The sequence below is a fragment of the Oncorhynchus nerka genome, linkage group LG7 (genome assembly GCF_034236695.1).
Source record: "Oncorhynchus nerka isolate Pitt River linkage group LG7, Oner_Uvic_2.0, whole genome shotgun sequence".
Taxonomy (NCBI): Eukaryota; Metazoa; Chordata; class Actinopteri; order Salmoniformes; family Salmonidae; genus Oncorhynchus; species Oncorhynchus nerka.
In genome coordinates, this window is record NC_088402.1 from 12,560,128 (window position 1) to 12,580,181 (window position 20,054).

The following is a 20,054-nucleotide window of genomic DNA, read 5'->3' on the forward strand; positions in this document are numbered from 1 at the left end:
GGAGGGTTCATATTCACAGTCTCTCTCTCTCGTGTAGGGAGGGTTCATATTCACAGTCTCTCTCTCTCTCGTGTAGGGAGGGTCCACATTCACAGTCTCTCTCTCATGTAGGGAGGGTTCATATTCACAGTCTCTCTCTCTCTCTCTCGTGTAGGGAGGGTTCATATTCACAGTCTCTCTCTCTCTCTCTCGTGTAGGGAGGGTTCACATTCACAGTCTCTCTCTCGTGTAGGGAGGGTTCATATTCACAGTCTCTCTCTCTCTCATGTAGGGAGGGTTCATATTCACAGTCTCTCTCTCATGTAGGGAGGGTTCACATTCACAGTCTCTCTCTCTCTCATGTAGGGAGGGTTCACATTCACAGTCTCTCTCTCTCTCTCGTAGGGAGGGTTCACATTCACAGTCTCTCTCTCTCTCTCTCTCGTGTAGGGAGGGTTCACATTCACAGTCTCTCTCTCTCTCGTGTAGGGAGGGTTCACATTCACAGTCTCTCTCTCTCTCGTGTAGGGAGGGTTCATATTCACAGTCTCTCTCTCTCTCGTGTAGGGAGGGTTCACATTCACAGTCTCTCTCTCTCTCTCTCTCTCTCTCTCTCGTGTAGGGAGGGTTCACATTCACAGTCTCTCTCTCTCTCATGTAGGGAGGGTTCACATTCACAGTCTCTCTCTCTCTCTCTCTCGTGTAGGGAGGGTTCATATTCACAGTCTCTCTCTCTCTCTCTCTCATGTAGGGAGGGTTCATATTCAGTCTCTCTCTCTCGTGTAGGGAGGGTTCATATTCACAGTCTCTCTCTCTCTCGTGTAGGGAGGGTCCACATTCACAGTCTCTCTCTCATGTAGGGAGGGTTCATATTCACAGTCTCTCTCTCTCTCGTGTAGGGAGGGTTCATATTCACAGTCTCTCTCTCTCTCTCTCGTGTAGGGAGGGTTCATATTCACAGTCTCTCTCTCTCTCTCTCGTGTAGGGAGGGTTCATATTCACAGTCTCTCTCTCTCTCTCGTGTAGGGAGGGTTCACATTCACAGTCTCTCTCTGTGGGAGGGTTCATATTCACAGTCTCTCTCTCTCATGTAGGGAGGGTTCATATTCACATCTCTCTCTCATGTAGGGAGGGTTCACATTCACAGTCTCTCTCTCTCTCTCATGTAGGGAGGGTTCATATTCACAGTCTCTCTCTCTCCCATGTAGGGAGGGTTCATATTCACAGTCTCTCTCTCCCATGTAGGGAGGGTTCACATTCACAGTCTCTCTCTCTCCCATGTAGGGAGGGTTCATATTCACAGTCTCTCTCTCTCTCATGTAGGGAGGGTTCACATTCAGTCTCTCTCATGTAGGGGAGGGTTCATATTCACAGTCTCTCTCTCATGTAGGGAGGGTTCACATTCACAGTCTCTCTCTCTCGTGTAGGGAGGGTTCACATTCACAGTCTCTCTCTCTCTCCCATGTAGGGAGGGTTCATATTCACAGTCTCTCTCTCTCTCTCATGTAGGGAGGGTTCACATTCACAGTCTCTCTCTTATCTTGGGAGGGTTCACATTCACAGTCTCTCTCTCTCTCTCTCTCATGTAGGGAGGGTTCATATTCACAGTCTCTCTCTCTCTCGTGTAGGGAGGGTTCATATTCACAGTCTCTCTCTCTCTCTCTCTCGTGTAGGGAGGGTTCATATTCACAGTCTCTCTCTCTTCCATCTCTCGTGTAGGGAGGGTTCACATTCACAGTCTCTCTCTCTCTCCCATGTAGGGAGGGTTCATATTCACAGTCTCTCTCTCTTCCATCTCTCGTGTAGGGAGGGTTCATATTCACAGTCTCTCTCTCTTCCATCTCTCGTGTAGGGAGGGTTCATATTCACAGTCTCTCTCTCTCTCTCGTGTAGGGAGGGTTCATATTCACAGTCTCTCTCTCTCTCGTGTAGGGAGGGTTCATATTCACTCTCTCTCTCTCTCTCTCTCTCGTGTAGGGAGGGTTCATATTCACAGTCTCTCTCTCTCGTGTAGGGAGGGTTCATATTCACAGTCTCTCTCTCTCTCTCTCTCTCTCTCGTGTAGGAGGGTTCATATTCACAGTCTCTCTCTCGTGTAGGGAGGGTTCATATTCACAGTCTCTCTCTCTCTCTCTCTCGTGTAGGGAGGGTTCATATTCACAGTCTCTCTCTCTCTCTCTCGTGTAGGGAGGGTTTATATTCACAGTCTCTCTCTCTCTCTCGTGTAGGGAGGGTTCATATTCAGTCTCTCTCTCTCTCTCGTGTAGGGAGGGTTCATATTCACAGTCTCTCTCTCTCGTGTAGGGAGGGTTCACATTCACAGTCTCTCTCTCTCTCATGTAGGGAGGGTTCACATTCACAGTCTCTCTCTCTCTCGTGTAGGGAGGGTTCATATTCACAGTCTCTCTCTCTCTCTCTCTCTCATGTAGGGAGGGTTCATATTCACAGTCTCTCTCTCGTGTAGGGAGGGTTCATATTCACAGTCTCTCTCTCGTGTAGGGAGGGTCCACATTCACAGTCTCTCTCTCATGTAGGGAGGGTTCATATTCACAGTCTCTCTCTCTCTCTCGTGTAGGGAGGGTTCATATTCACAGTCTCTCTCTCTCTCTCTCGTGTAGGGAGGGTTCATATTCACAGTCTCTCTCTCTCTCTCTCGTGTAGGGAGGGTTCATATTCACAGTCTCTCTCTCTCTCTCGTGTAGGGAGGGTTCACATTCACAGTCTCTCTCTCGTGTAGGGAGGGTTCATATTCACAGTCTCTCTCTCTCTCATGTAGGGAGGGTTCATATTCACAGTCTCTCTCTCATGTAGGGAGGGTTCACATTCACAGTCTCTCTCTCTCTCATGTAGGGAGGGTTCATATTCACAGTCTCCCTCTCTCCCATGTAGGGAGGGTTCATATTCACAGTCTCTCTCTCTCCCATGTAGGGAGGGTTCACATTCAGTCTCTCTCTCTCCCATGTAGGGAGGGTTCATATTCACAGTCTCTCTCTCTCTCATGTAGGGAGGGTTCACATTCAGTCTCTCTCATGTAGGGAGGGTTCATATTCACAGTCTCTCTCTCTCTCTCTCGTGTAGGGAGGGTTCATATTCACAGTCTCTCTCTCTCGTGTAGGGAGGGTTCATATTCACAGTCTCTCTCTCTCTCTCGTGTAGGGAGGGTTCACATTCACAGTCTCTCTCTCGTGTAGGGAGGGTTCATATTCACAGTCTCTCTCTCTCTCATGTAGGGAGGGTTCATATTCACAGTCTCTCTCTCATGTAGGGAGGGTTCATTCAGTCTCTCTCTCTCTCATGTAGGGAGGGTTCACATTCACAGTCTCTCTCTCTCTCTCTCGTAGGGAGGGTTCACATTCACAGTCTCTCTCTCTCTCTCTCGTGTAGGGAGGGTTCACATTCACAGTCTCTCTCTCTCTCGTGTAGGGAGGGTTCACATTCACAGTCTCTCTCTCTCTCGTGTAGGGAGGGTTCATATTCACAGTCTCTCTCTCTCTCGTGTAGGGAGGGTTCACATTCACAGTCTCTCTCTCTCTCTCTCTCTCTCTCTCTCTCGTGTAGGGAGGGTTCACATTCACAGTCTCTCTCTCTCTCATGTAGGGAGGGTTCACATTCACAGTCTCTCTCTCTCTCTCTCTCGTGTAGGGAGGGTTCATATTCACAGTCTCTCTCTCTCTCTCATGTAGGGAGGGTTCATATTCAGTCTCTCTCTCTCGTGTAGGGAGGGTTCATATTCACAGTCTCTCTCTCTCTCGTGTAGGGAGGGTCCACATTCACAGTCTCTCTCTCATGTAGGGAGGGTTCATATTCACAGTCTCTCTCTCTCTCTCTCTCTCGTGTAGGGAGGGTTCATATTCACAGTCTCTCTCTCTCTCTCTCGTGTAGGGAGGGTTCATATTCACAGTCTCTCTCTCTCTCTCTCGTGTAGGGAGGGTTCATATTCACAGTCTCTCTCTCTCTCTCGTGTAGGGAGGGTTCACATTCACAGTCTCTCTCTCGTGTAGGGAGGGTTCATATTCACAGTCTCTCTCTCTCTCATGTAGGGAGGGTTCATATTCACAGTCTCTCTCTCATGTAGGGAGGGTTCACATTCACAGTCTCTCTCTCTCTCATGTAGGGAGGGTTCATATTCACAGTCTCTCTCTCTCCCATGTAGGGAGGGTTCATATTCACAGTCTCTCTCTCTCCCATGTAGGGAGGGTTCACATTCACAGTCTCTCTCTCTCCCATGTAGGGAGGGTTCATATTCACAGTCTCTCTCTCTCTCATGTAGGGAGGGTTCACATTCAGTCTCTCTCATGTAGGGAGGGTTCATATTCACAGTCTCTCTCTCATGTAGGGAGGGTTCACATTCACAGTCTCTCTCTCTCTCGTGTAGGGAGGGTTCACATTCACAGTCTCTCTCTCTCCCATGTAGGGAGGGTTCATATTCACAGTCTCTCTCTCTCTCATGTAGGGAGGGTTCACATTCACAGTCTCTCTCTCTCCCATGTAGGGAGGGTTCATATTCACAGTCTCTCTCTTATCTTGGGAGGGTTCACATTCACAGTCTCTCTCTTATCTTGGGAGGGTTCACATTCACAGTCTCTCTCTCTCTCTCTCTCATGTAGGGAGGGTTCATATTCACAGTCTCTCTCTCTCTCTCTCTCGTGTAGGGAGGGTTCATATTCACAGTCTCTCTCTCTCTCTCTCTCTCGTGTAGGGAGGGTTCATATTCACAGTCTCTCTCTCTTCCATCTCTCGTGTAGGGAGGGTTCACATTCACAGTCTCTCTCTCTCTCTCCCATGTAGGGAGGGTTCATATTCACAGTCTCTCTCTCTTCCATCTCTCGTGTAGGGAGGGTTCATATTCACAGTCTCTCTCTCTTCCATCTCTCGTGTAGGGAGGGTTCATATTCACAGTCTCTCTCTCTCTCTCTCTCGTGTAGGGAGGGTTCATATTCACAGTCTCTCTCTCTCTCTCTCTCGTGTAGGGAGGGTTCATATTCACAGTCTCTCTCTCTCTCTCTCGTGTAGGGAGGGTTCATATTCACAGTCTCTCTCTCTCTCTCTCGTGTAGGGAGGGTTCATATTCACAGTCTCTCTCTCTCTCTCTCTCGTGTAGGGAGGGTTCATATTCACAGTCTCTCTCTCTCGTGTAGGGAGGGTTCATATTCACAGTCTCTCTCTCTCTCTCTCTCGTGTAGGGAGGGTTCATATTCACAGTCTCTCTCTCTCTCTCTCGTGTAGGGAGGGTTTATATTCACAGTCTCTCTCTCTCTCTCGTGTAGGGAGGGTTCATATTCAGTCTCTCTCTCTCTCTCGTGTAGGGAGGGTTCATATTCACAGTCTCTCTCTCTCTCGTGTAGGGAGGGTTCACATTCACAGTCTCTCTCTCTCTCATGTAGGGAGGGTTCACATTCACAGTCTCTCTCTCTCTCTCGTGTAGGGAGGGTTCATATTCACAGTCTCTCTCTCTCTCTCTCTCTCATGTAGGGAGGGTTCATATTCACAGTCTCTCTCTCTCGTGTAGGGAGGGTTCATATTCACAGTCTCTCTCTCTCTCGTGTAGGGAGGGTCCACATTCACAGTCTCTCTCTCATGTAGGGAGGGTTCATATTCACAGTCTCTCTCTCTCTCTCGTGTAGGGAGGGTTCATATTCACAGTCTCTCTCTCTCTCTCTCGTGTAGGGAGGGTTCATATTCAGTCTCAGTCTCTCTCTCTCTCGTGTAGGGAGGGTTCATATTCACAGTCTCTCTCTCTCTCGTGTAGGGAGGGTTCACATTCACAGTCTCTCTCTCGTGTAGGGAGGGTTCATATTCACAGTCTCTCTCTCTCTCATGTAGGGAGGGTTCATATTCACAGTCTCTCTCTCATGTAGGGAGGGTTCACATTCACAGTCTCTCTCTCTCTCATGTAGGGAGGGTTCATATTCACAGTCTCCCTCTCTCCCATGTAGGGAGGGTTCATATTCACAGTCTCTCTCTCTCCCATGTAGGGAGGGTTCACATTCACAGTCTCTCTCTCTCCCATGTAGGGAGGGTTCATATTCACAGTCTCTCTCTCTCTCATGTAGGGAGGGTTCACATTCAGTCTCTCTCATGTAGGGAGGGTTCACATTCACAGTCTCTCTCTCTCTCATGTAGGGAGGGTTCATATTCACAGTCTCTCTCTCTCCCATGTAGGGAGGGTTCATATTCACAGTCTCCCTCTCTCCCATGTAGGGAGGGTTCATATTCACAGTCTCTCTCTCTCCCATGTAGGGAGGGTTCACATTCACAGTCTCTCTCTCTCCCATGTAGGGAGGGTTCATATTCACGTCTCTCTCTCATGTAGGGAGGGTTCACATTCAGTCTCTCTCATGTAGGGAGGGTTCATATTCACAGTCTCTCTCTCATGTAGGGAGGGTTCACATTCACAGTCTCTCTCTCTCCCATGTAGGGAGGGTTCATATTCACAGTCTCTCTCTTATCTTGGGAGGGTTCACATTCACAGTCTCTCTCTTATCTTGGGAGGGTTCACATTCACAGTCTCTCTCTCTCTCTCTCTCATGTAGGGAGGGTTCATATTCACAGTCTCTCTCTCTCTCTCTCGTGTAGGGAGGGTTCATATTCACAGTCTCTCTCTCTCTCTCGTGTAGGGAGGGTTCATATTCAGTCTCTCTCTCTTCCATCTCTCGTGTAGGGAGGGTTCACATTCACAGTCTCTCTCTCTCTCTCCCATGTAGGGAGGGTTCATATTCACAGTCTCTCTCTCTTCCATCTCTCGTGTAGGGAGGGTTCATATTCACAGTCTCTCTCTCTTCCATCTCTCGTGTAGGGAGGGTTCATATTCACAGTCTCTCTCTCTCTCTCGTGTAGGGAGGGTTCATATTCACAGTCTCTCTCTCTCTCTCTCTCGTGTAGGGAGGGTTCATATTCACAGTCTCTCTCTCTCTCTCTCTCGTGTAGGGAGGGTTCATATTCACAGTCTCTCTCTCTCTCTCTCGTGTAGGGAGGGTTCATATTCACAGTCTCTCTCTCTCTCTCTCTCTCTCGTGTAGGGAGGGTTCATATTCACAGTCTCTCTCTCTCTCGTGTAGGGAGGGTTCATATTCACAGTCTCTCTCTCTCTCTCTCGTGTAGGGAGGGTTCATATTCACAGTCTCTCTCTCTCTCTCTCGTGTAGGGAGGGTTCATATTCACAGTCTCTCTCTCTCTCGTGTAGGGAGGGTTCATATTCACAGTCTCTCTCTCTCTCTCGTGTAGGGAGGGTTCATATTCACAGTCTCTCTCTCTCTCTCTCGTGTAGGGAGGGTTCATATTCACAGTCTCTCTCTCTCTCTCTCTCTCTCTCTCTCTCTCTCTCTCTCTCTCGTGTAGGGAGGGTTCATATTCACAGTCTCTCTCTCTCTCTCTCTCTCGTGTAGGGAGGGTTCATATTCACAGTCTCTCTCTCTCTCTCTCTCGTGTAGGGAGGGTTCACAGTCTCTCTCTCTCGCTCTCTCGTGTAGGGAGGGTTCACAGTCTCTCTCTCTCTCTCTCTCGTGTAGGGAGGGTTCAGTCTCTCTCTCTCTCTCTCGTGTAGGGAGGGTTCACAGTCTCTCTCTCTCTCTCTCTCGTGTAGGGAGGGTTCATATTCACAGTCTCTCTCTCTCTCTCTCTCTCTCGTGTAGGGAGGGTTCATATTCACAGTCTCTCTCTCTCTCTCTCGCTCTCTCGTGTAGGGAGGGTTCATATTCACAGTCTCTCTCTCTCTCTCTCTCGTGTAGGGAGGGTTCATATTCACAGTCTCTCTCTCTCTCTCTCTCTCGTGTAGGGAGGGTTCATATTCACAGTCTCTCTCTCTCTCGTGTAGGGAGGGTTCATATTCAGTCTCTCTCTCTCTCTCTCTCGTGTAGGGAGGGTTCATATTCACAGTCTCTCTCTCTCTCTCTCGTGTAGGGAGGGTTCATATTCACAGTCTCTCTCTCTCTCTCGTGTAGGGAGGGTTCATATTCACAGTCTCTCTCTCTCTCTCTCGTGTAGGGAGGGTTCATATTCACAGTCTCTCTCTCTCTCTCTCTCGTGTAGGGAGGGTTCATATTCACAGTCTCTCTCTCTCTCTCTCTCTCTCGTGTAGGGAGGGTTCATATTCACAGTCTCTCTCTCTCTCTCTCTCTCGTGTAGGGAGGGTTCATATTCACAGTCTCTCTCTCTCTCTCGTGTAGGGAGGGTTCACAGTCTCTCTCTCTCTCTCTCTCGTGTAGGGAGGGTTCACAGTCTCTCTCTCTCTCTCTCTCGTGTAGGGAGGGTTCATATTCACAGTCTCTCTCTCTCTCTCTCTCTCGTGTAGGGAGGGTTCATATTCACAGTCTCTCTCTCTCTCTCTCTCTCTCGTGTAGGGAGGGTTCATATTCACAGTCTCTCTCTCTCTCTCTCTCGTGTAGGGAGGGTTCACAGTCTCTCTCTCTCGCTCTCTCGTGTAGGGAGGGTTCACAGTCTCTCTCTCTCTCTCTCTCTCGTGTAGGGAGGGTTCACAGTCTCTCTCTCTCTCTCTCTCGTGTAGGGAGGGTTCACAGTCTCTCTCTCTCTCTCTCTCGTGTAGGGAGGGTTCATATTCACAGTCTCTCTCTCTCTCTCTCGTGTAGGGAGGGTTCATATTCACAGTCTCTCTCTCTCTCTCTCTCTCGTGTAGGGAGGGTTCATATTCACAGTCTCTCTCTCTCTCTCTCTCTCTCTCGTGTAGGGAGGGTTCACAGTCTCTCTCTCTCGCTCTCTCGTGTAGGGAGGGTTCACAGTCTCTCTCTCTCGTGTAGGGAGGGTTCACAGTCTCTCTCTCTCTCTCTCGTGTAGGGAGGGTTCATATTCACAGTCTCTCTCTCTCTCTCTCTCGTGTAGGGAGGGTTCATATTCACAGTCTCTCTCTCTCTCTCTCTCGTGTAGGGAGGGTTCATATTCACAGTCTCTCTCTCTCTCTCGTGTAGGGAGGGTTCACAGTCTCTCTCTCTCTCTCTCTCGTGTAGGGAGGGTTCACAGTCTCTCTCTCTCTCTCTCTCGTGTAGGGAGGGTTCACAGTCTCTCTCTCTCTCTCTCTCTCTCTCGTGTAGGGAGGGTTCACAGTCTCTCTCTCTCTCTCTCTCTCGTGTAGGGAGGGTTCACAGTCTCTCTCTCCTCACCGTTTCGTTCATGTCTTCCTGACTGCGAACGGAGAAGTTCTGAATGGCCTCTGTAACACCTCTCAGACTACTATAGATGTCGTCCGAGTTCATGTTCTCCGTGTCGTAGTCAAACGCACTGCACACAACAACACATCAGTCATATTACCATCACAACAGGTCAACATTATGTAAGTGTGTGGAAGGTGTTACCTTGGTGTGTTCCGGGAGGTTTGTGTATGCATTACCCGAGTGTGGATGTGTTCTGTGACGTGTTGGTAGGAGAGGTGAGGGGGCTGGACCAGCTGGCAGGAGAGGGGGGGGTGTGGCGTGTCATGGGGCTTCCCCTTGGGGCCTGGGGTGAAGAGAGCATCAAATTGTCAGAACATGCTAGTGTCTTTTAGTGTTCCGCCAGCCTGGTCTAGGTGTCTAGAAGTACATCAAATCAAACTGTATTTGTCACATGCACCGAAAACAACAGGTGTCAGCTTACCGTGAAATGCATACTTACAACAAGCCCTTAAACAACAATGTAGTTCAAGAAATAGAGTTAAGAAAATATTTACTGAATAAACTAAAAAGTAAACAAAAAAGTAAAAGAAATACATCAAAAAGTAACAAGAAAATGACATAATAATTAAGCTGTATACAAGGGGTACAGTCAATGTGTGGGGGTACAGGTTAGTCGAGGTAATTTGTACATGTAGGGGGGGGTAAAGTGACTATTGCTAGATAATAAACAGAGAGTTAGCAGCAGTGTAAAAACAAGGGGGGGGGTAAAGTGACTGTGCATAGATAATAAACAGAGAGTTAGCAGCAGTGTAAAAACAAAAGGGGGGTAGAAGCTGTTCAGCAGTCTGATGGCTTGGGGGGGTAGAAGCTGTTCAGCAGTCTTATGGCTTGGGGGTAGAAGCTGTTCAGGAGTCTTATGGCTTGGGGGTAGAAGCTGTTCAGCAGTCTGATGGCTTGGGGGGGTAGAAGCTGTTCAGCAGTCTTATGGCTTGGGGGGTAGAAGCTGTTCAGGAGTCTTATGGCTTGGGGGGTAGAAGCTGTTCAGGAGTCTTATGGCTTGGGGGTAGAAGCTGTTCAGGAGTCTTATGGCTTGGGGGGGTAGAAGCTGTTCAGCAGTCTTATGGCTTGGGGGGGTAGAAGCTGTTCAGCAGTCTTATGGCTTGGGGGGTAGAAGCTGTTCAGGAGTCTTATGGCTTGGGGGGGTAGAAGCTGTTCAGCAGTCTTATGGCTTGGGAGGGTAGAAGCTGTTAAGGAGCCTTTTGGACCTAGACTTGGCCCTACGGTACCGCTTGCTGTGCGGTAGCAGAGAGAACAGTTTATGACTTGGATGGCTGGAGTCTGACAATTTTATGGGCTTTCCTCTGACACTGCCTATTATATAGGTCCTGGATGTCAGGAAGCTTGGCCCCAGTGATGTACTGGGCTGAATGCACTATACTCTGTAGCGCCTTACGATCAGATGCCGAGCAGTTGCCATACCAGGTGATGTAACAGGTCAGAATGCTCTCGATGGTGCAGCTGTAGAACTTTTTGAGGATCTGGGGCCTCAGTGTTGAGGGTCAGCGTGGTAGACGTATTGTTACCTACCCGTACCATCTGGGGGCGGCCCGTCAGGAAGTCCATGATCCAGTTGCAGAGGGAGGTGTTGAGTCCCAGGGTCCTTAGCTTAGTGATGAACTTTGTGGGCACTATGGTGTTGAACGCTGAGCTGTAGTCAATTAACAGCATTCTCACGTAGGTTTTCCTTTTGTCCAGGTGGGAAAGGGAAGTTTGGAGTGCGATTGCATCATCTAGGTATACAAATTGGAGTGTGTCTAGGGTGTTGACGTGAGCCATGACCAGCCTTTCAAAGCACTTCATAGCTACCGACGTGAGTGCTACAGGGCGGTAATCATTTAGACAGGTTACCTTCGCTTTCTTGGGCACAGGGTCTATGGTGGTCTGTTGAAAATGTCAGTGAAGGCACCTGCTAGTTGGTCAGAGCATGCTCTGAGTACACATCATCGTAATCCGTCTGGCCTAGTGGCTTTGTGAATGTTGACCTGTTTAAAAAGTCTTGCTCACATTGGTTACGGAGAGTGTAATCACACAGTCGTTCGGAACAGCTGGTGCTCTCATGCATGCTTCAGCGTTGCTTGCCTTGTAGCGAGCATAAAAGGCATTTAGCTCATCTGATGGCTCCCATTACTGGGCAGCTTGCGGCTGGGTTTCCCTTTGTAGTCCGTAATAGTTTGCAAGTCCTGCAACATCCGACGAGCGCCAGAGCCGGTGTAGCAGGATTCAATCTTAATCCTGTATTGACGCTTTGCCTCTTTGATGGTTCGTCTGAGGGCATAGCGGGATTTCTTATAAGCATCTGAATTGGTGTCCTGCTCCTTCAAAGCGGCAGCTCTAGCCATTAGCTCGATGTGGATGTTGCCTGTAATCCATGGCTTCTTGTTGGGATATATACATATGGTCACTGTGGGGACGACGACGTCGATGCACTTATTGATGAAGCCGATGACTGAGGTGGTGTACTCCTCAATGCCATTGGATGAATCCTGGAACATATTCCAGTCTGTGCTAGCGAAACAGTCCTGTAGTTTAGCATCCACATCATCTGACCACTTCCGTATTGAGCGAGTCACTGCTACTTCCTGCTTTAGTTATTGCTTGTCAGCAGGAATCAGGAGGATAGAATTATGGTCAGATTTGCCAAATGGAGGGTGAGGGAGAGCTGTGTACGGGTCTGTGTGTGGAGTAAAGGTGGTCTAGAGTTTTTTTCCTCTGGTTGCACATTTAACACGCTGGTAGAAATGAGGTAAACTGTATTTAAGTTTGCCTGCATTAACATTCACGGCCAGTAGGGGCGCCACTTCTGGATGAGCATTTTCATGTTTGCTTATGACCTGATACATCTGGTTGAGTGCGGTCTTCGTGTCAGCATCGGTTTGTGGTGTTGAATAGACAGCTACGAATAATATGAGAACTCTCTTGGTAGAGAGTGTGGTCTATAGCTTATCATGAGCTACTCTACCTCAGGCGAGCAATACCAAAAGATTTCTTCAGTATTAGACATTGCGCACCAGCTGTTATTGACAAATAGACACGCACTCCCGCCCCTCGTCTTACCAGACGTAGCTGCTCTGTCCTGCTGATGAACAGAAAACCCTGCCAGCTCTATATTATCCATGTCGTCGTTCAGTCACGTCTCGGTGAAAAATAAGATATCACCGTTATTTAATATCCTGTTGGTAGGATGGTCAATCGTAGATGGTTTACCTACTCGTTGGTGAATTCTCACAAGGCACCCCACTCTCCTCCCCTGTTCCTCTGTCTGTTCTTCACGCGGATGACGGGGATTTGGGCCTGGTCTCAACAAAGTAGTATATATTTTGCGTCGTACTCATGAAAGAAAAATTCTTCATCCAGTTCGAGCTGAGTAATCACTATCCCGAAGCTTGTTTCGGTCATAAGAGACGGTAGCAGCAACATCATGTACCAATGTAAGTTACAAACAACAGGAAAAAACACACAAAATAACACAATTGGTTAAGAGCCCGTAAAACGTCAGGCATCCCCTCCGGCGCCGTTATTGATCATTCTAGGGCCTTTTAGTTTCCGCCAGCCTGATCAGTTCTTACACACGTCAAGAACCAACTCCTACACACTGGGAGGGATACAGCTAAGGCCAGGTGTAGTTACCTGTTGGGAGGGATACAGCTAAGGCCAGGTGTAGTTACCTGTTGGGAGGGATACAGCTAAGGCCAGGTGTAGTTACCTGTGCAGTGTTGCCGGTGTTCCTCAGGTGGTTCTGTAGCAGTTTGGTGGCTCCGTCCTGGAAGGTCTTGGGCAGGGCTGCCAGCAGCATGGTGAACTCTGGAGTGTTCAACTGGAACAAGGAGATCAGTACCGACTGGGCCGCCTGGAACACAGCGGGGGAGGAAGAAAAAACACACTTTCCCTTTTTGTAAACATGTGCAACATAACACGCACCAACCACGCACACTTGCACCAGGAACCAATCGGTTTGCTACAACCAATAATCAACCATTTGTAGCTCCCAGAAATGTGTGTGTACAGTACCTTCCTGACGTCGGAGCTCTTGGGCTCTGTGGTCCAGGTGATGATGCGAGACACAGCCAGGCGCGTCTCACTGGAGTTCACAAAGTCCTGAGGCTCCATCTGCAGGGTCAAGGTCTCAATGTACTTCAGAACAGCCACCTTCACCTGGACACACACACACACACACACACAGTATAAAACGTTAAGACAACTTACTCATACAGTCAAGTGTGACATTGTCTGTCTGTGTGGATCATAGATCATCCTAGGAGTTCCTCAACTCTGAACTGAAACTACTTCTAGTTAGAGCTAGTCAGTGATACAAAGTCAACAGTAGTAGATTCAGCCAGACATCTGCAACAATGGAGGTTGCAGTAGGATGCTAATCTCCTTCACAGCTGTAGTCACGCAGCCATCATGGAGGGAGGAACCAATATAGAGGAATTAAAACTTAAGGAGAATAGCCGTCGTTCAGCAGTTGTCTTTTTCATTTCATTAATTCTCTCCATCTGTCCCTCTCTCTCCATTCCAAACACCTCATCGACCGCCTGCTCCTCAGTGTGCGCGTCATAAAATTGCTCCCCCCTGAGCACACTGACCTGGGAAGATTGGCTCCAGGCTGAGACCTGCTCGTTCAGAGAGCAGCAAGCGTGGTGCCTTGGGGCTCTCGTGGCAGAGGGGAGAAATTTAACGTTGCGCCGCCCACAACACGTTCCCCTCCTCTCCACAGGCTTAGAGAGAGAGAGGAGAGCACCGCGTCAGAGAGAGGGAAGGGGGAGGGAGATAGAGGACAGACAGACAACAGTCCGGCAGACGGCTGTTGATGGTCAATCTTACCGTCCCAAACGCATTGTATGCAGCCGGCAATACACCCATATCCATTGTGGACCAGTTCGTACCCAGAACATTCTCCATTCAGGCGTGAGGGAGGGGAGAGGATAGATGGAGGAAGGGAAGGGGGAGAGTGAGGGAGAGGATAGATGGAGGAAGGGGGAGAGTGAGGGAGAGGATAGATGGAGGAAGGGAAAGGGGGATAGAGTGAGGGGAGAGTGAGGGAGGGAGGGAGGGAGGGAAGGAAGGGGGGGATAGAGTGAGGGAGGAGGAGATGGAGGAAGGGAAGGTGGGGGAGTATAGTGAGGGAGGAAGGGAAGGTGGGGGTAGAGTGAGGGAGGAAGGGAAGGTAGAGTGAGGGAGGAAGGGAAGGTGGGGGAGTAGAGTGAGAGAGGAAGGGAAGGTGGGGGAGTAGAGTGAGGGAGGAGGAGATGGAGGAAGGGAAGGTGGGGGTTAGAGTGAGGGAGGAAGGGAAGGTGGGGGAGTAGAGTGAGGGAGGAGGAGATGGAGGAAGGGAAGGTGGGGGTAGAGTGAGGGAGGAAGGGGATCAGACTACAAAGAGCAAAGACAGTGGTTGGGGAATTTAATTGGAGGCGTGTCAGTCGTATCCAATCAGAGTCCAGGGACAGGGTGGGAAGAACCAACGTTTATCCGTGAGGTCAGAACAGTGTTACCGTGGTCACTGAGACAGTATGAGGTCAGAACAGTGTTACCGTGGTCACTGAGACAGTATGAGGTCAGAACAGTGTTACCGTGGTCACTGAGACAGTATGAGGTCAGAACAGTGTTACCGTGGTCACTGAGACAGTATGAGGTCAGAACAGTATGAGTCTTGTCCCAGCCTTTCAACCCTCCCTATATCTCTCTCTCCCTCCATCTTCTCTCACTGTTTCATCTCACTCTTCATATGTAAAGGACACACACATAAAACAACCCCCCCTACACACACACACATAAAACAACCCCCCCCTAAAACAACACACACACATAAAACAACCCCCCTACACACACACATAAAACAACCCCCCTACACACACACAAAACAACCCCCCTACACACACACACATAAAAAACCCCCCTTACAACACATAAAACAACCCCCCCCTACACACACACATAAAACAACCCCCCTACACACACACACATAAAACAACCCCCCTACACACACACACACATAAAACAACCCCCCTCCCCTAAAACAACCCCCACACACACATAAAACAACCCCCCTACAACACATAAAACAACCCCCCCCCCACACACACATAAAACAACCCCCCTACACACACACATAAAACAACCCCCTACACACACACATAAAACAACCCCCCTACACACACACACATATAAAACAACCCCCCTACACACACACATAAAACAACCCCCCTACACACACACATAAAACAACCCCCTACACACACACACATAAAACAACCCCCCTACACACACACACATAAAACAACCCCCCCTACACACACAGCTGTGTACCTTGAGGTTTGGTGTCTGAGTCTGGTCCACAGTGAACCTCATGAGGATAGTGAACTGGAGGTCGTTGGGGAAAGATTCTCTGTAGGGGAGACCGTATAGATACACACACGTTAAGTTACACACACACGTTAAACACACTTTACACACACACCATGTAGATACACACACGTTAAGTTACACACACACACACACACATGTTAAACACACTTTACACACACACCATATAGATACACACACACGTCGAAACACACTTTACACACACACACGTTAAGTTACACACACACACACACACACATGTTAAACACACTTTACACACACACCATGTAGACACACACGTTACGTTACACACACACACACACATGTTAAACACACTTTACACACACACACCATGTAGATACACACACGTTAAGTTACACACACACACACACGTTAAACACACTTTACACACACACCATGTAGATACACACACGTTAAGTTACACACACACACATGTTAAACACACTTTACACACACACCAAGACTGACCGTGTGATGTCCAGTGCTCTCTGGACCTTGGCCTGGACAGACCCCAGCAGGTCAGCTCCCATCTTCTTCAGCAGCTGGGTGAGCAGGACGAACAGCCAGTCCTGCAGGTCTTCTCTGTGCACCAGGACAAAGTCCACTAAGGTCTCCAAGAACATACTGAACACCTTGGGAGAGACAGGGGACACGGGGTTACACACAGGAACAAACAGACCCCTGTACTACTAGGCCGAGGGGAGCTCAGAGTCCCATGCATCAGACAACTACGCTCACTTATCAACCGATCAATCACTCCAATCAGCGTGCAACAAGCTGAATTTACGTTTACCAATACACAATCAATATTCAGAAATTCACTAAACACACATGCTGATTGGCTGACGCCTGCAGAACAGCACCAATCACAGGAGGGTGCGATGATGTCATAGTGATGTCACATCTGTGAGGGGTGACATCACCGGGTCGGTTAGTGAGTGAGTCTGGTTGCCTTGGAAACCATTCAATTAGCCACCCAGTCATATTACCATTCGGCAGATTAATCAATCAATTCGAGATTAGTTGCCAATCAAATTACCAGGTTAGTGTCACAACCACAAACGTTAATAAAACGTTAATTGAACGTAAAATAAACGTTGTCCAGACTTACTCTCTACACAGAGAGTTCCAAAGGAGTGGCATGGAGGAGAGAGAAACATACAGTTAGCATCCTGGGAAAAACACACACTCTCTCATCACATGCGCACACACATATGAGTGCAGTGTACACACACACCACTTCCTGACTCGGACTGATGTCAGAGTACCTGTGAACTGAAACGGGTGGTACTGTGACGTCACTACAGACAAGGACTGAAACAGGTGGTATTGTGATGTCACTACAGACAAGGACTGAAACAGGTGGTACTGTGACGTCATATCAGACGAGGACTGAAACGGGTGGTATTGTGACGTCATATCAGACGAGGACTGAAACGGGTGGTATTGTGACGTCATATCAGACGAGGACTGAAACAGCTGGTACTGTGACGTCAGACAAGGACTGAAACAGGTGGTATCGTGACGTCATATCAGACGAGGACTGAAACGGGTGGTACTGTGACGTCATATCAGACTAGGACTGAAACAGGTGGTATTGTGACGTCATATCAGACTAGGACTGAAACAGGTGGTACTGTGACGTCATATCAGACTAGGACTGAAACAGGTGGTATTGTGACGTCATATCAGACTAGGACTGAAACAGGTGGTATTGTGACGTCATATCAGACTAGGACTGAAACAGGTGGTATTGTGACGTCATATCAGACTAGGACTGAAACAGGTGGTATCGTGACGTCATATCAGACGAGGACTGAAACGGGTGGTATTGTGACGTCATATCAGACGAGGACTGAAAAGGCTGGTACTGTGACGTCATATCAGACTAGGACTGAAACAGGTGGTATTGTGACGTCAGACAAGGACTGAAACAGCTGGTACTGTGACGTCATATCAGACTAGGACTGAAACAGGTGGTATCGTGACGTCACATCAGACTAGGACTGAAACAGGTGGTGTTGTGACGTCATATCAGACTAGGACTGAAACAGGTGGTATTGTGACGTCATATCAGACTAGGACTGAAACAGGTGGTATTGTGACATATCAGACTCGGACTGAAACAGGTGGTATTGTGACGTCATATCAGACTAGGACTGAAACAGGTGGTATTGTGACGTCATATCAGACGAGGACTGAAACGAGTGGTATTGTGACGTCAGACAAGGACTGAAACAGGTGGTATCGTGACGTCATATCAGACGAGGACTGAAACGGGTGGTATTGTGACGTCATATCAGACGAGGACTGAAACAGCTGGTACTGTGACGTCATATCAGACTCGGACTGAAACAGGTGGTATCGTGACGTCATATCAGACGAGGACTGAAACAGCTGGTACTGTGACGTCATATCAGACTAGGACTGAAACAGGTGGTACTGTGACGTCATATCAGACTAGGACTGAAACAGGTGGTACTGTGACGTCATATCAGACTAGGACTGAAACAGGTGGTGTTGTGACGTCATATCAGACTAGGACTGAAACAGGTGGTATTGTGACGTCATATCAGACTAGGACTGAAACAGGTGGTATTGTGACATATCAGACTCGGACTGAAACAGGTGGTACTGTGACGTCATATCAGACTCGGACTGAAACAGGTGGTATTGTGACGTCATATCAGACTAGGACTGAAACAGGTGGTACTGTGACGTCATATCAGACTAGGACTGAAACAGGTGGTACTGTGACGTCATATCAGACTAGGACTGAAACAGGTGGTACTGTGGCGTCATATCAGACAAGGACTGAAACAGCTGGTACTGTGACGTCATATCAGACTAGGACTGAAACAGGTGGTATCGTGACGTCACATCAGACTAGGACTGAAACAGGTGGTGTTGTGACGTCATATCAGACTAGGACTGAAACAGGTGGTATTGTGATGTCATATCAGACTAGGACTGAAACAGGTGGTATTGTGACATATCAGACTCGGACTGAAACAGGTGGTATTGTGACGTCATATCAGACTAGGACTGAAACAGGTGGTATTGTGACGTCATATCAGACGAGGACTGAAACGAGTGGTATTGTGACGTCAGACAAGGACTGAAACAGGTGGTATCGTGACGTCATATCAGACGAGGACTGAAACGGGTGGTATTGTGACGTCATATCAGACGAGGACTGAAACAGCTGGTACTGTGACGTCATATCAGACGAGGACTGAAACAGGTGGTATCGTGACGTCATATCAGACTAGGACTGAAACAGGTGGTACTGTGACGTCATATCAGACTAGGACTGAAACAGGTGGTATTGTGACGTCATATCAGACGAGGACTGAAACGAGTGGTATTGTGACGTCAGACAAGGACTGAAACAGGTGGTATCGTGACGTCATATCAGACGAGGACTGAAACGAGTGGTATTGTGACGTCAGACAAGGACTGAAACAGGTGGTATCGTGACGTCATATCAGACGAGGACTGAAACGGGTGGTATCGTGACGTCATATCAGACGAGGACTGAAACAGCTGGTACTGTGACGTCATATCAGACTAGGACTGAAACAGGTGGTATCGTGACGTCATATCAGACGAGGACTGAAACAGCTGGTACTGTGAGTTATATCAGACTAGGACTGAAACAGGTGGTATTGTGACGTCAGACAAGGACTGAAACAGGTGGTACTGTGACGTCATATCAGACTAGGACTGAAACAGGTGGTATTGTGACGTCATATCAGACTAGGACTGAAACAGGTGGTATTGTGACGTCATATCAGACTAGGACTGAAACAGGTGGTATTGTGACGTCATATCAGACTAGGACTGAAACAGGTGGTATTGTGACGTCATATCAGACTAGGACTGAAACAGGTGGTATTGTGACGTCATATCAGACTCGGACTGAAACAGGTGGTATTGTGACGTCATATCAGACTAGGACTGAAACAGGTGGTATTGTGACATCATATCAGACTAGGACTGAAACAGGTGGTACTGTGACGTCAGACAAGGACTACAGCCCTCTTATCAGAACCTCCTGATTCTTATAGAAGTCTCTATACACACCAGAGAGAGAGGGAGACAGGACAAAAAGTCATATGGAGGGAGAAGACAGAGAAAAGAGAATAGAGAGAGAAGAGAGAGAAAAGTGGGAGACAAGAGGGACAGAGAGAGAGTGGGGTCGAGGGAGAGAGAGGTTTGTGACGTTGAGGTGTACCTTGAAGGAGGCTGAGCTTATACCGGATTCTGCCGTTCCATAGACCTTAGATCCGGATTCTCGCTGAAAGTCACAACCACTACTATCAGACGAGGAGGTGGAGTTGGGGGCAGCAGGGGAACACTAGCTGTGGGGGGGGGGACACTCTAAACCACGGCAGGAGGGAAGGGGGAGTGCCGTTAGAGGGGGGTGGAGCGAACCGTAGTGGGCGGGGTTAGTCAGAAAGAAAGGGAGGCGTGGGGGGAGGGGCTGCGAATGTGACAGAAGTGCGTGTGCGGTCGGTGTAGTCCTATATAGATCACGCAGGGAGG

General features: G+C 48.6%; 1 protein-coding gene across 29 annotated transcripts in view; it reads right to left on the bottom strand.

The window, feature by feature from the left end:
• LOC115124612 (CLIP-associating protein 2-like) overlaps positions 1 to 20,054 on the bottom strand; it is a 180,074-nt gene that overhangs the window by 15,692 nt on the left and 144,328 nt on the right. For 19 of the 29 annotated variants that reach the window (XM_065020197.1, XM_065020209.1, XM_065020199.1 and 16 more), the window contains 7 exons: positions 19,744 to 19,806; positions 15,975 to 16,138; positions 15,450 to 15,528; positions 13,152 to 13,295; positions 12,847 to 12,990; positions 9,320 to 9,426; positions 9,093 to 9,210 (listed from right to left, as the gene is read on the bottom strand). In XM_065020197.1, coding sequence (XP_064876269.1) covers positions 9,093 to 9,210; positions 9,320 to 9,426; positions 12,847 to 12,990; positions 13,152 to 13,295; positions 15,450 to 15,528; positions 15,975 to 16,138; positions 19,744 to 19,806 — 819 coding nt within the window. Of the gene's footprint in view, positions 1 to 9,092; positions 9,211 to 9,284; positions 9,427 to 12,846; positions 12,991 to 13,151; positions 13,296 to 15,449; positions 15,529 to 15,974; positions 16,139 to 19,743; positions 19,807 to 20,054 lie in introns of those variants that run through there. The other 10 variants (XM_065020221.1, XM_065020220.1, XM_065020218.1 and 7 more) reach the window with 2 other exon arrangements.